At 43.6% G+C, this 15,247-nt stretch overlaps 1 protein-coding gene across 7 annotated transcripts in view; it reads right to left on the bottom strand.

The window, feature by feature from the left end:
• The window catches only part of Rufy2 (RUN and FYVE domain containing 2), a 33,929-nt gene that overhangs the window by 2,210 nt on the left and 16,472 nt on the right, over positions 1-15,247 (bottom strand). For 3 of the 7 annotated variants that reach the window (XM_031348646.1, XM_031348645.1, XM_031348647.1), the window contains exons 9-17: positions 14,047-14,148; positions 13,830-13,946; positions 11,140-11,307; positions 8,977-9,074; positions 6,288-6,407; positions 4,225-4,354; positions 3,261-3,355; positions 1,667-1,715; positions 31-108 (exon numbers count right to left, since the gene is read on the bottom strand). In XM_031348646.1, the coding sequence (XP_031204506.1) occupies positions 31-108; positions 1,667-1,715; positions 3,261-3,355; positions 4,225-4,354; positions 6,288-6,407; positions 8,977-9,074; positions 11,140-11,307; positions 13,830-13,946; positions 14,047-14,148 (957 nt within the window). Of the gene's footprint in view, positions 1-30; positions 109-1,666; positions 1,716-3,260; positions 3,356-4,224; positions 4,355-5,460; positions 5,689-6,287; positions 6,451-7,305; positions 8,301-8,976; positions 9,075-11,139; positions 11,308-13,829; positions 13,947-14,046; positions 14,149-15,247 lie in introns of those variants that run through there. The other 4 variants (XR_004112561.1, XM_031348648.1, XM_031348650.1 and 1 more) reach the window with 4 other exon arrangements.

Genomic DNA, 15,247 nt, shown 5'->3' with positions numbered 1-15,247 from the left:
AATGTTTGGAATCCCTTTCACTCCTCTTACCTTTCTTTTGGAGAGAGAAAATTCCTTCTCACAAAGCTTACAGTGGGTTGCATCTTTGTCTTTTAGCCAGACCAGTCCCTAATAGGGAAAGATGAATGTTAATGTTCAAATTAGTAACACCTGCCCTTATTTTAAAAGCATGAAAACAAAAAGGCATTCCTATGTGCACAATTCCTGTGACTCATTTTCACCATTTTTTAGGGGGTTACTTCTGTTCAAAATGAAGGAATAACAGGAAAGACGGCAGTAGCTCCTAAGAGTTAGGTTGGATGTGGGCAGGGGACCTGAGTTGAAGACAAAATAATGAGCAACCTAGCTGCTTCAGGGGACAGTTGATAAAGGTGATGATAACATTCTGGTACTGAAGTAAAACACCAGGAAATAAAATAACTGACAGGCAGTTGGCTTCTGGTGCGCCTGGGGGGCAGTGGCACTTTTCTGGATCTCTGGGTTCAGGGCTCTGGAGGGAAGGAAACGCTGTCTCTAAGAATAGAGAAAAGTTCAGGCCAGGTGTGTGATGGCATATATCTTTAATTCCAGCACTCAAGAGACAAGAGGATCAGCCAGGGTTACAGTGAGACCCTGTCTAGACAAGAGTTTACTGAGGGCATGTAAGGAAGAGAAAGTATGAGTGAGCAAACAGGTCCCACCACATCCATGCAAGGTGAGAAAACATGTTACCGTGTTTGCCCTGCATGTGCCAGGCCTGTTCAGTTCCATTCCCTGCGCTACAGAAGGGGAAAGTGATAAGAATCACACGTTCCTTTGGGTACAGAGCAACAGAGGAAACAGAAGAACTGGAAGCAGCTCCGTTTTCATAACAGGTTAAAGGCAAGGGAAGCAAACACTTATTGTTTGGAATCTTTTTAGAATGGGGGTCTAGGGCTGTGGGTCAGCCATTATGAGTGCTGCTGTTCTTCTAGAGGATCCAAGTTCAATTCTCAGCATCCCATTTCCAAATCTAACCCCTTTTTCTGGTTTCTATAGGACTAATTTTTACCTAGTTTGGAGTACTGGTATTACAGTAATAACATAACCTAGGTTCCAGGACTTTTTGGATGACGTTTTTTGTTGGTTTTGTTTTTCAAAACATGGTTTCTCTGTGTAGCCTGGAGTTTGCTCTATAGACCAGACCAGGTTAGCTTCAAACACAGAGATCCACCCGCCTCTAGTGCACCTCCCTGGCATCCTGTAACATTTTGATTAAAAAATTAAATGGAGTTAGGCATGGTGGAAGACAGAGGCAGACAGATCTGTGGAAGGTCAAGGCCAGCGTGCTCTACAAAAAGTTCAAAGATATCTAGGGCTACACAGAGAAACCCTGTTTCGGGGGTGGAAAAATGAACTGGAGATTAGGAGTAGAAAGCCAACACTGATTGACAGGTCATAGGATTCTTTCAGTAACACACTGTCAAAGCACTATATAAAGTGTCATTTACACCAGGATCATTAGACATCCTTTAACAGACGCTAACGTGTAAGGATGGAGATAGTCCCACCCACTCCCACTCAGTGCTACCAGCCCTTTCTGATGGTGGGACCAAACCACAGGCCCCCAAAATCCCCATGTCCAAACATTCCAGGTTTACCAACTCTAAAAAGCTTTTAGCTGTACTCACAAACCTGTTTTACTCACCTGTAACGCTTTGTTGGCTTCTTTTATATCGTCTATTTTAAGTTTAGATCTAAAAACATTACAAATGGGTCCAAATGTTAGTATGCTTATAAATACAGAACACCCAATATTTCACAGATTATGTTTTCATTGCATATAATTTTAGATCCTAACAATCTCTGACTAGGGATATTTTGTATTTTCTTAACTTTTTTTTCTAAATGTCCTAAAACAAAAATCAGTGTTCTGAGATTTCTACAACTTGATTTTGGTTTTTGTTGAAACAATTTACAACTGAAATTTTCAAAAGCTTCTTGGCTACTTGTATAAATGTTACTTTATTTTTGAAACACCACTGAAATTCCATAGCCCCGGCTGGCCTCAAGTCAGATTACTGATAAGGGCTGTGACACCCAACTAGCTTGCATTTCAATGGACTATCATCTGCAAGAGTTCTCTTCTCAGCAGAGGATCCTGAAGTCTTGAGGCTACTAGTTGTTACTGAACATTTGTCAAATCATACTAAACATGTTCTCATTTTCTCATCAGAGTGACTGTTAATTATACTTGAAATGGCTAGATTTTAAGGGCACATAGTCCAGCCTATTTTTTGACACCGAGTCACATGAGCCCAGGAATTTAACACCAGCCTAGACAATATACCAGTATCATTTCTCAGAAGGAGAGAAAGAGCAAGGGAAAATTATTCCTAAAATAAAAAATTGAAATGGTTTTCTTAGACATTTCCCACATCCATTCTTTTCTTTTTAAAGACTTATTTATGTATGTGAATGTTTGCCTGCATATTTGTATATGTACCATATGCATGGATTATGTCCAAAGGTCAGAAAGAAGCCACTAGATTCCCTACAACTGGAGTCATAGATGGTTGTAAGCTACCATGTAGATGATAGAAATTTAACTTGGGTTCTCTGCAAGAGCAGCAAGTACTTTAAGATTTGTTTATTTTCTCGAAAAACCAAGAAAAAAAATTATTTTATGTATACGAGTGCTCTATCTGACATACACCTCTGCATGCCAAAAGAGGGCACCAGACCTCATGTGGTTGTGAGTCACCATGTGGTTGCTGGAAATTGAACTCGGGATCTTCTGAAGAGCAGCCAGTGCTCATAACTGCTGAGCCATCTCTCCAGCCTCTACTTTTTTTTTTTTTTTTTTTAAAGGCTGGCCCTGATTCTTTGTGTAATGGAGAATGCCTTGAATTCCTGATCTTCCTGTCTCCCTTCCAGCCTTGTCTGTCTTCCTTTTCACTGTGGATCCCAATAACATTCTACTACAGGATCACACTGAATCATAGTAAACTTTGACTCATGCAGGCACAAAAACTTCCTGGCTCTGTCAACAGTCTTGATAGCCCTGGACATTTTTGAGAAAATTAAGTTTCTGGGTTCTTTATCACGGAAGAACTCAAGCAATAGTTTTTGTTCTCACTTATTGGAACCCTTCAGTGTCAGTGTCTACTGGAATGCATAGAACTACTAAAATCCCTTCAAAGTGTCCCCATACTCAAGTGACCCTCTGCACAACTGATCTAGTATGTGTGTGTGTGTCTCACACATTTGTGGGCACTTAGCTGAAGGAGGAGAGGAATTACTCGCAGAGTTTGCTGCCAAGTTCTTGCAGAGCCTGTTCTTGCTCGTGATAAATTCTTTTCAACTGCTGATTCTCATCCTGGAGGTTAAGAAACTCCTTCAATAGAAAACAGAAAATATAACTTTAAAAAAAACCCTCCAAATTACATATGCATCATTAATTAGGAAATTCTAAGTATTTTTGAGCTTTGTTCTGACTGTGCTTCTACTTCCCAAGTGCTGGCGTTACAGGAGTATGCTGTCAGGCTTGGATAAGGAATTTTCAGATACTTTCCACTTTTTTAAAAAAGATTTGTATGTGTGAGTGTTCTTGCCTGCATGTATGTATGTGTGTATGTGTTTCCATGTGCATGCTTGAGGCCCAGAAGTTAGAAAAGGGCATCAGACCCTGCAGCTGGAGTTAGAGATGGTTGTGAACCACCGTGAGTGAGCTGGAATCTTATCTCAAGCTGTCCTGGATGTTCGTCTAAGCTAGCCTCCACCTCCTGACTCTCCAGCCCCAGCCTACTCAGTGCAGCCTCTTTACTCACACTCCTAAGATGACCAGGATGTCCTGCTTATACATGTAAATGGGATAAAGTATCTAGTTTTAAAAGAGAGGTATGCGTATTTGTGTGGAGGTTGGAAGATAACCCTGGTTGTTGTACTGGCCTGGAGCTTACAAATTAGGCTAGACTGGCTGGTCAGTGCCAGGGAAGCCTCCTGGCACTGAGACTACAGGTCCTACAGGCACTTTACTAACAGCCACCCCCTCCACCCCCAAATTATTTATATAGACTATCAGTTTATGTGGGCACAGTGGCTTATGCCTTAGTCCCACCCAGCACTCCTGAGGCACAGACAGGACTGCTGTGAATTCAAGGCCAGATTTTGTTATAGAGCTCAAAGATAGTCTGGACTATACTATGAAATCCTGCCTCCAGCAATTTGTCAAGATGCAAAATTTAAAGTTTTACCACTATTTACTTTTTTAAGACTTATGACTTTTTGGGTTTCATGTCTAAGATGAGATAGGACATCTTTTTCCTTTTGAAGATCTTCTTGCAAAGTCTGCCTCCATTCCTTCTCAATCTTCAAGTCCGTTTCCAGCTGCACCCTTGAATGGCAAACATAGAAGCTCAGTGTGTGACAGAGTCTCCTGTATCTAAGTGTAGCCTTCAAATCCTAGTTTTTCTTTGTCCACCTCCTAAGCGCTGCAAGTGTGCAGGACCATGCTGGTGGTGCACACTTTTAACCTCAGCACTCAGGAGGCAGAGGGAGGCGGATTTCTGAGTTCAAGGCCAGCCTAGTCTATAGAGTGAGTTCCCTGACATCCAGAGCTACATGGAAAAACTCAAGAACACCACCAAAACAAATGTGTGTTTCCATACCTGGCTCTTTTATTATTTTTTTAAAGGTATTTCTTTGTTTTTTCAAGACAAGGTTTCTCTCTGTATTCCTGGCTGGCCTCGAACTCAAGAGATCTGCTGGCCTCTGCTTCCAGAGTGTTGGGATTAAAGGCATGAGCCACCAGTGCCCAGTTTAAAGGCTTATTTTTTAATTACAAGTGGAAGTGAGACACCTGGTATGGTGCTATGGACTGAAACTGAACTGGCAATCTGTAAGAGGAGTACTGTGCCACTGAGCCATCTCTCCAGTCCCTTTTATATTTTTTTGTTTTTTTGTTTGTTTTTTTGAGACAGGGTTTCTCTGTGTAGCCCTGGCTGTCCTGGAACTCACTCTGTAGATCAAGCTGGCCTTGAACTCAGAAATCCGCCTACCTCTGAGTGCTGAGGTTAAAAGTGTGCACCACCACTGCCCAGCTATTTTATTTTCTTGAGACAAGGTCTCATATATCCCAGGCTGGCCAGAAACTTGCTACATAGCCAAAAATGACCTTTAATTTCTGATCCTTTTGACTGTGTCTCTATTAACCAAGACCCAAGATTAGGTCACACACCCTTAATCCTAGTTTTAGAAGGCAGAGGCAGGCAGATCTTGTTTTGTTTGGAGACGTTGACTTAGTGGGTAAAAAGCCTTTCCTCTTGCCAAAAGTCTGACACCCTCTATTTGCTCCCACAGTCCCGCATGGCAAGGAGAAAACCAGCTCTCACAAGTAGGTCTCTAACATTCACATGCATACTCCAGCACATGCATACTAACAGACTAAATAAATAGAGTAAAACCATGCATTGACGATATGTTTGCATATACAAAGAAAAGTCTTATTTCGTCCTTATTTTATTGAACTTGGGGCTTTGCACAAACTAAGAAGCACACAGTCTACCAATGAATTACACTGTAGCCCAGAACAGCTTAAAGCTGGTCAGGAGGGTTTCAGTCCTTATTCTACAGGGATCCCCAGGGCTCCTCCACAGGGACCATGCACTGCCTCTGTTATTCCAAGAAGATGGGCTGGAGGGGATGGCTCAGCAGTTAAGAGATACACACCTACATGTAATTAAAAGTGAAAATATTTTTTAAACCTTAGAAAACAGGAGCTGAGAATGCAGCTCAGTGGAAAGAGTACTTATGTAGTGTAAATAAACTCTGGGGTTTGATTCCCAGCATTACATAAGCCAGGCATGATGGTACTTACCTGTAATCCCAGCATTCAGAGGCTGAAGCAGGGATGCAAAGGTTCAAAGTCATCCTCCCTCATGAAGGGAGTTATGTAGACCCTCCTGGGGTGTATGAGACATTATCTCCAAAAGTCAATAGATTCTATACAACTTCATTTTCTCTCTCTCCTTCCCTCCCCTCCTCCTCTCCCCTCTGTGTGTGGAGTTTGAACCCAGGGCCTCACCAATGCTTAGGGACTGAACTATCTTTAACTCGATTGTTTTATTTAGTGAGGAACTGGGACATGTGCAGGAGTCATTTTCTCTCCATCCACTACATAGGGCCTGGAGACTGAACCTCAGGCTTGCTGCTAACTGCGTTTTCATACTGAGCCATCACAAGCATCCCACACACCTCCTTTAGGTACTTGTACCGACTAGCAGAGACCATGTTAGTACAAGAATTTGATTCCAAGACCAAACACTCACAGCTGCTGCTCCTTCTGCGAGATCTGTTTCTGCAGACTGTCGGATTTGCTCAGACACTCTCGGGCATATTTCTCATCCTCATCTTCAGCTTCCTTTTGCGCCTTCTCTGCTTGCTGCAATCTGGTGTAATTCAAATCAACTTTGGGTAAAACTGAGGCTAGAACTAGGGTGTAAAAGGGTGAAGAAGACAAAAGAAAAATGGGGAAATAGAAACATTTCTAAATGAAAACAAAGTTTGGGGAAGAACTCACAAACTCAAACGTGAAAGAGCCACACAATGTCCAGAAATTGTTTCGTGCTTTTTTTTTTCAACATAAGATATAATATGCCCAGAAAACTATCTTTAAATTTTCTTTATTTCTTGTTCATAATTAATGCAAAGCAATACAGTTTTTTTACTGTTGGAGGATAATGATTTCAATTCAAATATGGCTAGGTATGATACTGCCTTTTTACAAAGCCATGAGCTTGGGTCTGTAGTAAGTGCAGAACACACCTGTTGAATGTGACGCTAAGATGTGTGTACCAGGAATCAAGTGCACTACAAGGCCAACAGCAAAGAGCAACAGCTACTCTCCGTAATGGAGTCTTCCTATCAGCTCTGTGCAGGTGCTTAATTATGCGAAGCTGTGTATGTATGTGTGTATATGTATATTTTTAAGATTCAAAAATATTTAGTGCTTGGCATTCCCTAGAGAGAATTTTAAAGATACTTACTTTATATTTATGCATGTATATCTATGCACCACATAAATGCTTGGTGCCCACAGAGGACAGAAGCAGGTGTCAGATCCCTTGGAACTGGAGCTACAGACAGTTGTAAGCCACACCACACAGGTGCTGGGAAGTAAGCCCAGGTCCTCTCTAAGAACACATGCTCTTAACTGCTGCGCCATCTCCAGACCCCTAAATACAATTTTAATTCACCTTGAATCTTTTTGTTGTTGTTTGTTTTGCTTTGTTTTTTTTTTTGAGACAGGGTTTCTCTGTGTAGCCCTGGCTGTCCTGGAACTCACTCTGTAGCCCAGGCTGGCCTCGAACTCAGAAATCCGCTTGCCTCTGCCTCCCAAGCACTGGGATTAAAGGCGTGCGCCACCACTGCCCGGCCAATCTTAAAGATTAGCCTGCAGTATCATGTTTCCCTGTTTTTATTTGTTAAGTCACTGTTTGTCCCCAGGCTCAGCTACACTCCTTGCCTTCCTTGGTCATGAAGATTTCTGAGGTCTATCTTCAATATTTTATAAGAAAATATTTCCCAGAACTCAAGGGACATTAACTCTTTACAAGAAGTCACAAGAGAACTCTTGCATCTTCACATCTTGCCTCAAACACCCTAAGTAAGGCAACACACACTTGGAGTATAAAAACCTCCGAGGAGAGGAGAGGAATCAGTCACCTCTAGGTCTACACTGAAATGAAGGGATTAAGGCGGTAGGGCTGGACTCTCTTCTAAGTTCCAGGAAGTAAAGTAAGTGAGGTAGGCCTGCAGTTGTGCTATCACGAGGGCAGGAGGATTAGAAAATGGAGGTGCTAAAGCCCAGGGCAACGGCCAGCCTGGCATGAGAACTACTTTAAAAACTTAAAAATCAGGAGCCATTTGGCAGAGTTTGCCAGTGGGTGTGTGTATGTTTTATCTGTGCCAACACAGCTTGAAACCAAAGGTTTCTAGCTTTCATCGAAAGGTAGCTAAAAAGATAAAACTTTGAAAATCGTGCCATCCTCCAAGGTGAGGGAGACTCAGATCTGCCCTTGTGCACAAGGCTGAGGAGTGTGTGTGAGGAATCGGCAAGTGCAACCTGCCGTGTCTCACAGCAGCCCTGGAGGGTCCCTGCAGCCTGTACACATGAGATAGCAGAAATGCTTTCCATTTAATGTGAGTATGGGTTCTGCTCTCGAAGTGCGTTTCAGAAGGAGATGTCTTTGACCAGCTTGTACTGGTCCTGAGGATCACTGCTAGCACTTTTCACCAGTGACACTGCAATTGTCCTAGTTTGAGTTAACAAGTCGTTGTCACTTCATAATGGAATGGACAGAAATCAAAGACAAGAAACAGTAATAAAGATGTCCAAAATGTAAAAGTGGGGATAAAGAAAACAACAAAAAGAAAGAAGAAAAAAGAAGAAAGAGGATGTCAATAAAAGAATATTTGTGTCATAAAGCATCAGTAGTTATGTTTTTCCTAAGTAGGTTTAAAGAAAGCAATGGTGACACATGTTGACTCAACATGACAGGGCAATGGGTACAGAAGGTTTTCCAACAGTAAAATGAAAGGCAGGATAGAGTGCTCCACTGACAGAGATGCTGGCTTGGGAAAGCAGCTCCCTGTTAATGTATACTGCTTTCAGAGAGGAGCTGGCCAGTGTTGAGGGTGGGACAGCTTCTCAGTGGGCAGTCCCTCTGAGCCCCATTTCATTTTTCCAGGCCTTTGTTTTATGTCACAGATGAAATGACAAGAAACTACAGATATTGTGCCTTTAAATTATCTCCAAAAAGGCAATTTCAAATGAGTCGCCATAAATAAAGCAACATGGGTCCATGCAGCAGCCAAAAAAAAAAAAAAGAAAAAGACAAAGCCTGGCTTGGCCTTGGCAGACACAGACCCTCGGTGAGGTCCCCCTAACAACTTCTGTGGCAGGGGTCAGAGGTGAAGGAAGGAAGAGGGAGGAGAGACTCAACGTTAGTGGCCTACCTTTGCTCCAGCTGCCTCATGGCTGTAGTGATTTTATTGGTCTTTTCTTCTAGTCGGGCAATTATTTCATTCTTTTCTTTCAAGCCATCTTCAGAGCCCTATTTATAAAAACAAAGCAGCTGTGGAGGTTTTGATTTTGAAACCTAAACATTAGGCCAAGTATAGTTCCATGTGCCTTGGAATCCTAGCACTCAGCAGCCTCAGTACATTGGGGGGATGGGGGGAGGGACTGAGGCCAGCTTGGATCAGTCCCTCTCAGAAATAACCAAAATGCTGGATGCATCAGAGAGGGGCTCAGAAGATCCACAAAGCTGACCTTTGGAGTGGACTTCTGGAAGCATTCTGATGGAAGGAGGGGTTACTCTTGAAACTTGTCCTCTTGACTTCCATACATGCCCACTCATAATAATACAACAAAAAACCTCTCTACTTCAATGTAATTGAAAAGTAACAGGCCGGGCATGGTGGCTCATGCTTTTATCCTAGCACTCAGGAGGCAAAGTTTGAGGCCAGCCTGGTCTATAAAGTGAGTTCTGGGACAGCCAGAGAGAGCTACACAGGGAAAAAAAACCCTGTCTGGGGGTGGGGGGTGGGGGTAGGGTTGCGTTTTAAAACATTTAAGTTGAATGAGGTAGAGGCAGGGCTACCAGGAGAGTAAGGTTGTTCAGTGGATAAAAGGTGTTTGCTGCCAATCTGGAAAAATCAAAGTTGGATCCTCAAGATCCATATGATGAAAGAAGACTGCCCATTCCACAAGGTATGCTCTGACCTCTTTGTGTGCGCACTGTGGTACACACACCAAATAAATATATATACAGCACGGGGCACAGGCCTTTAATTCCAGCACTGCAGAGGGAAAACCAGGCAGATCACATAGAGTTCAAGGCCAGGCTGGTCTAAGAAGTAAGTTCTAGGCTACTGAAGGCTACACAGTGAGACCCTGTCTCAAAGACAAAATACTCAAAAGGTTGGAGAGATGGCTCAATGTTTTGGCAGAGGGCCTCAACTTGGTCCCCAGCATTCACATGGTGGCTGACAACCATCTTCAGCTCCCATTCCAGAGGATTCCATGCCCTCTTTGAACCTCTAAGGATACAAGGCATGCATGTGGTACATATTCATACAATCTACATTTTTTAAAAATAGTGAAGTTTATAAATTGGGAGGAAAGAGGAAGAAGGAAGTAGGTTTGGGGCTGGGTGGGTAGGATGTTCCTAACCTGATGAAGCCTAGGGTTGGAGCTCAGCACAAAAAGGAGAGGGAGCAAAAGGGGGGGAGGGGCATGGGTTTTTTTTTTTTTGTGTAGCTGAAATGGTTTTTTTGTTTGTTTTTTCGAGACAAGGTTTCTCTGTGTAGCCCTGGCTGTCCTGGAACTCACTCTGTAGACCAGGCTGGCCTTGAACTCAGAAATTCGCCTGCCTCTGCTTCCCAAGCGCTGGGATTAAAGGCGTGCGCCACCACTGCCCAGCTTGTAGCTGAAATGTATGAGTTATTGCCTGCAGTAACAATTGCAAGTCAACTAAGTCTTGTGTTGGGAAAAATAGGCCAGCGAGATGGCTCAGACGGTAAAGCACTTGCCACCATGCCTCATGAGTTTCATTTCCAAAACGTGTGGTGGAAGGAAAGGGCTGACTCCCACAGATTATCCTCCAACCTCCACATTTGCACCTTAGTATGCATGTGATTGTAATCTCAGCGCTGAAAGAAAGGAGTCACCAAAGGCAGATAGCCTGGCCACCCTTCCTGTGCCCCGTCTGTCGATGTGTGCGCAAGCAGCTTCAGTAGCTAGGACTGCCAAGCACTCCCACCACTGCCTTCCCCAGCAGGACTGACTATCCCTCAAACTGTGAGGCAAAATCAATCCTTCCTTAAATTACCTTAATTAGCCTGTCCCAACAATGAGTAGAGAAATAATACTATCTCAAAGGAGAAAGGACCCAGGTGTGATGGCACACGATTCCAGCACTTGGGAGGCAGAGGCAGTTTATGAGGCCAGCCTTGTCCGCATAGTGAGCTACAGGCCAGCCAGGGCTAATCCCTATCTCATAAAACAGAAATCAAGGTGGAGGTGGCTCAGAGAATGGTACAGTGTTTGTCCAGCATGCATGAAGCCACGAGTTAGATTCCTAGCAATGCCAAAAGAAGTCAAAGAACATTGTGTACCTGCAGCTTTTGATACATCTCAATGTTGATTGCTTTGACTTCTTCCAGCTGCTGCCGAAGGCCTATGAGAGTGTCTTGTTTCTCGTGAATATCTTTCTCCAACAACTTCATGGCCAGCTCGATCTCGTGCTTCATGCCAACTTGTACTGAGAGCTCATTCTCCACATCCTGCAATTTCACAGTGTCTTCAGTTTTCAGGTTATCAAAATCAGATGTGCCACCATAACAAGACTGGGAGCACTGCTCCACTCCGGTTCCATTTCAGTCTGTTGTTCAACATCAGCCCGCCTGGTGCAGTGGTTCACACACCTAGTCCCAGCACTGAAGAAAATGGGCCTGGAGGACTACTTTGAGTTCAAGGCCAGCCTGGGCTACACAGTGAGGTCTGTTTCATAAACAAGGGCTGGGCCTTAAATCTAGCATTCCTCAGGAGGCAGGGGCAGGAGGATCACTGGGGCTGAATGAAGCTAGCCTGGTCTACATAGAAGGTCCCGACCAGCTAGAACTATATAGTGAGATCTTATCTGTCCTAGTTTGCATTCTATTGCTGTGACAAAACACCAGACAAAGGTAACTTTAGGAGACAAAGGGTTTATTTATTTGGCTTATGGTTACAGTTAAAAGCAGGAATTGGAGCAGGACCCATAGAGGAATGCCAGCTTGCTCCCCATGGCTTGCTCAGACTGCCTTACTTCTTACATCCCCAGGGCCACCTGCCTGGAATGCTACAGCCCACACTGGGCTGCACCCTCACACATCAATCATTTTTAAAAAAAAAAAAAATTGCCTCACAGACTTATTTCCACAGCAATCCAATGGGGCTATTTCCTCAGTTGAGGTTCTCTTCCAGGTGACTCCAGTTCTTGTCAAGTTAACAAAAACAAGCTAGCATACTGTGAAACCAAACAATTAGAGGAAGTTGTTTCCTAAGGTTAAAGTCAAGACAGGAAGTGTGCACTGAAAGGCCTGCAGTAGCCTCCTCTTTGCCGAGGCAAAAGAGTATGTGCATTTTGCCTCATTAAATTGTATGTGTGTATTTTTGTGTTGTTTTGTGTTGTTTCACCATCTGCAAGCTAAAGTTTTTAACATGACTTTGCTAATATATATTTCGCTCTATATTTTCTGTGATGGTGGTCTGCATTCACATTAACAACCACAGATTGTAACTCAGTTTTAAAAATACTGAGGGAAGACAGGCAGTGGTGGCGCACGCCTTTAATCCCAGCACTTGGGAGGCAGAGGCAGGTGGATTTCTGAGTTCCAGGCCAGCCTGGTCTATAGAGTGAGTTCCAGGACAGCCAGGGCCACACAGAGAAACCCTGTTTCAAAAAACCAAAAAAATAAATTAAAAAAAAAAATACTGAGAGATGTGGGTGTTTAGTTTTGTTTTTTTTTTAAAAGATTTATTTATTATATGTAAGTACACTGTAGCTGTCTTCAGATGCACTAGAAGAGGGTGTCAGATCTTGTTACAGATAGTTGTGAGCCACCATGTGGTTGCTGGGATTTGAACTCAGTACCTTCAGAAGAGCAGTCAGTGCTCTTAACCGCTGAGCCATCTCTCTACCCCCTAGTTTTGATTTTCAAGACAGGGTTTCTCTGTGTAACAGCCCTAGAACTCACTTTGTAGACTAGGCTGGCCTCAAAACTTATAAAAATCTTCCTGCCTCTGCCTCCTGGAGATTAAAGCTGTGCATCATGAAGACCAGGTTTTTTTTTTTTCTCCAACTTTTTGATTCGTTGTGACTTTTAAACCATGCACGCCAGTCCTACTCATCTTCCCATTTTCCCCTAGTATGCACCCTCTTCCCTTGTAACCTCCCCCCTCCAAAAGAGAATATTTTAAAAAAAAGCATAGAGGGCTGGAGAGATGGCTCAGTGATTAAGAGCACTGACTGCTCTTCCGAAGGTCCTGAGTTCAAATCCCAGCAACCACATGGTGGCTCACAACCACCCGTAATGAAATCTGACTCCCTCTTCTAGAGTGTCTGAAGACAGCTACAGAGTACTTACATGTAATAAATAAATCTTTAAAAAAAAAGCATAGAAAATATTGAGTTGTTTTTTTAAAGAAACATAGCTCCATGGGCGCCACATTTAGCTTTATGGTGCAACCTAGAATCACCTGTGGTGTTTCTGGGGGGAATGTCTGTATGGCTAACTGATAGAGGAGGGCCCAGCCCACTGTGTGCAGTGCAGTTCCCTGGGCATGTGGGCCTGAGCTATATAAATAAAGCTAATTGAGCACCTCTGGGTGAGCCAACAAGCTTTAGGCTCCAAACTTATATTCTTGCCCTGCCTTCTCCCAGTGAAGGACTGTGACCAACCCTTTTCTCCTGTATGTAGACTTCAGTAGTCAGTGTTTTATCACAGCAACATAGAAGACTAGAACAGTGGGTAGCTTGACCGCCAAGCCTGATGAACATAGTTCAATCCCTGTGGCAAAACAACCACATGATAGAAGGAAGAACAGAAGCTGGCAAGTTAAGCCTCTGACCTCCACACATGTCTGAGGTCTCCACACACGGCATGTGTGCAGACATAGGATAAATGCAAAAACAGTCAAAGTGCATTATGGGCATCAAATTCTACTGCACCTCCAAGAGACTAAGGCTGAGGCACCTGAATGGTACTGCCTGAGATTAAATTATCCCCAGAATTTTGCTAATGTAACTGAAAGGCTAAATTACCTGTCGGAGCTGCGACTCATCTCGAAGCTGCCTTCTGGCATCGTTATACATCTCATCAAGACCTTGCCGGGAATGCTTGTATGTTTGAAGCTCAGTTTCTACATCCACTTTGGTAACCTAGGAAGAAAAAAAGGTTACACCATCACATTGGGCTCTGTCACCCCACATACTTAGCCTCCATGACTCAGGACCCCAGTCCTCTGTAGCGGTGACTCACCTCCAGGTGCTGCCGAGTTCTCATTAAGATCAACTCATTTTCACTCCGTAATTGATGGTTTTCTTCTTGGAGCTTTATGATATTATTCTTCGCTATTGCTAACTGCAAATTGTGAAACACAAAGAGCCATTCTGAGCATCTTTCTGTACAGGCTCTCGGTGTGGCTATAAACTGCAGGAAGGAGAACCCTAAAACCATTAAGAACAGTCTCACACTGTACAGAGGCTTCCACCATAAAAGTGTGCTGTGGGCCGGAGAGATGGCTCAGCAGCCAAGAGTGTTTACTGCTCTGCAGTGGACCCAAGTCCAGTTCCTAGCATCCACACAGGAACTCTCAGCCACCTGCAACTCCAGTTCCAAAGATCTGGTGCCCTCCTCTGGCCTCCAGGATACATGTAGTACACAGGCATGCAGGCAGGCCAAACAATCACGTACATAAAAATAAATATGTACATCTTGTTTATTTTGGTGGGTTTTTAAAGACAAGTACTCATTATATAGCCCTGGATGGACTTGACTTCAGATCTGTATGCCTCGCCTGACTACATTATTCTTTTCACTGTTTCTTTTTTAGAACTATATGTGTTTGTGTTGCCTACATGTATGTATGTACATCATATGTGTGCCTGGTATCTAGACTTCAAAAGAGGGTGTTGGATTCCCTGCAACTGGAGTTACAGATGGTTGTGAGCCACCATGTAGGTGTTGGGAATTAGACGCCTAGCCTCCTGCAAGAGTGGCCAGTGCCACTAACCACTGAGCCATGTTCTTAGCCCTTCATACTATTTCCTTTCACAGTTGAAGCACATGCTCATCTGCTGGACTGGTGAGAAACGGTGCACTTGTGAGACTCACCATATGTGGAGTGCGGTGCCCAGAAGGAAGCCCAGAAGAATGATGTGTAAAGATGTGTGCACATGGAAAGAGATAGTGCTGGGTTTGAAAATGTGACACATGTTCACGGTGACTCAACAGGACGCCCACCCCATGGATGTGACAGGTGGCAGGACTCCAAAACTGTGTCCACTCAGACAACTTTAGCATTAGGGCTTTACTCTCGTGCCCAGGAACCTTGGCTCTGAAGCCCAGAATGAAAAGAAATATCCTGGACGAGCAGAGCAGGGTCCACTCCCTGAAAGTGGCGGCAGTTTGTCCATTTAGCACTCTGAGGAAAGAGCTCAAACCCTGTTGTGTATAGAAG

The sequence above is a fragment of the Mastomys coucha genome, unplaced genomic scaffold, assembly GCF_008632895.1.
Source record: "Mastomys coucha isolate ucsf_1 unplaced genomic scaffold, UCSF_Mcou_1 pScaffold3, whole genome shotgun sequence".
Lineage (NCBI taxonomy): Eukaryota > Metazoa > Chordata > Mammalia > Rodentia > Muridae > Mastomys > Mastomys coucha.
This window is presented reverse-complemented; position numbering and strand designations above follow the sequence as displayed.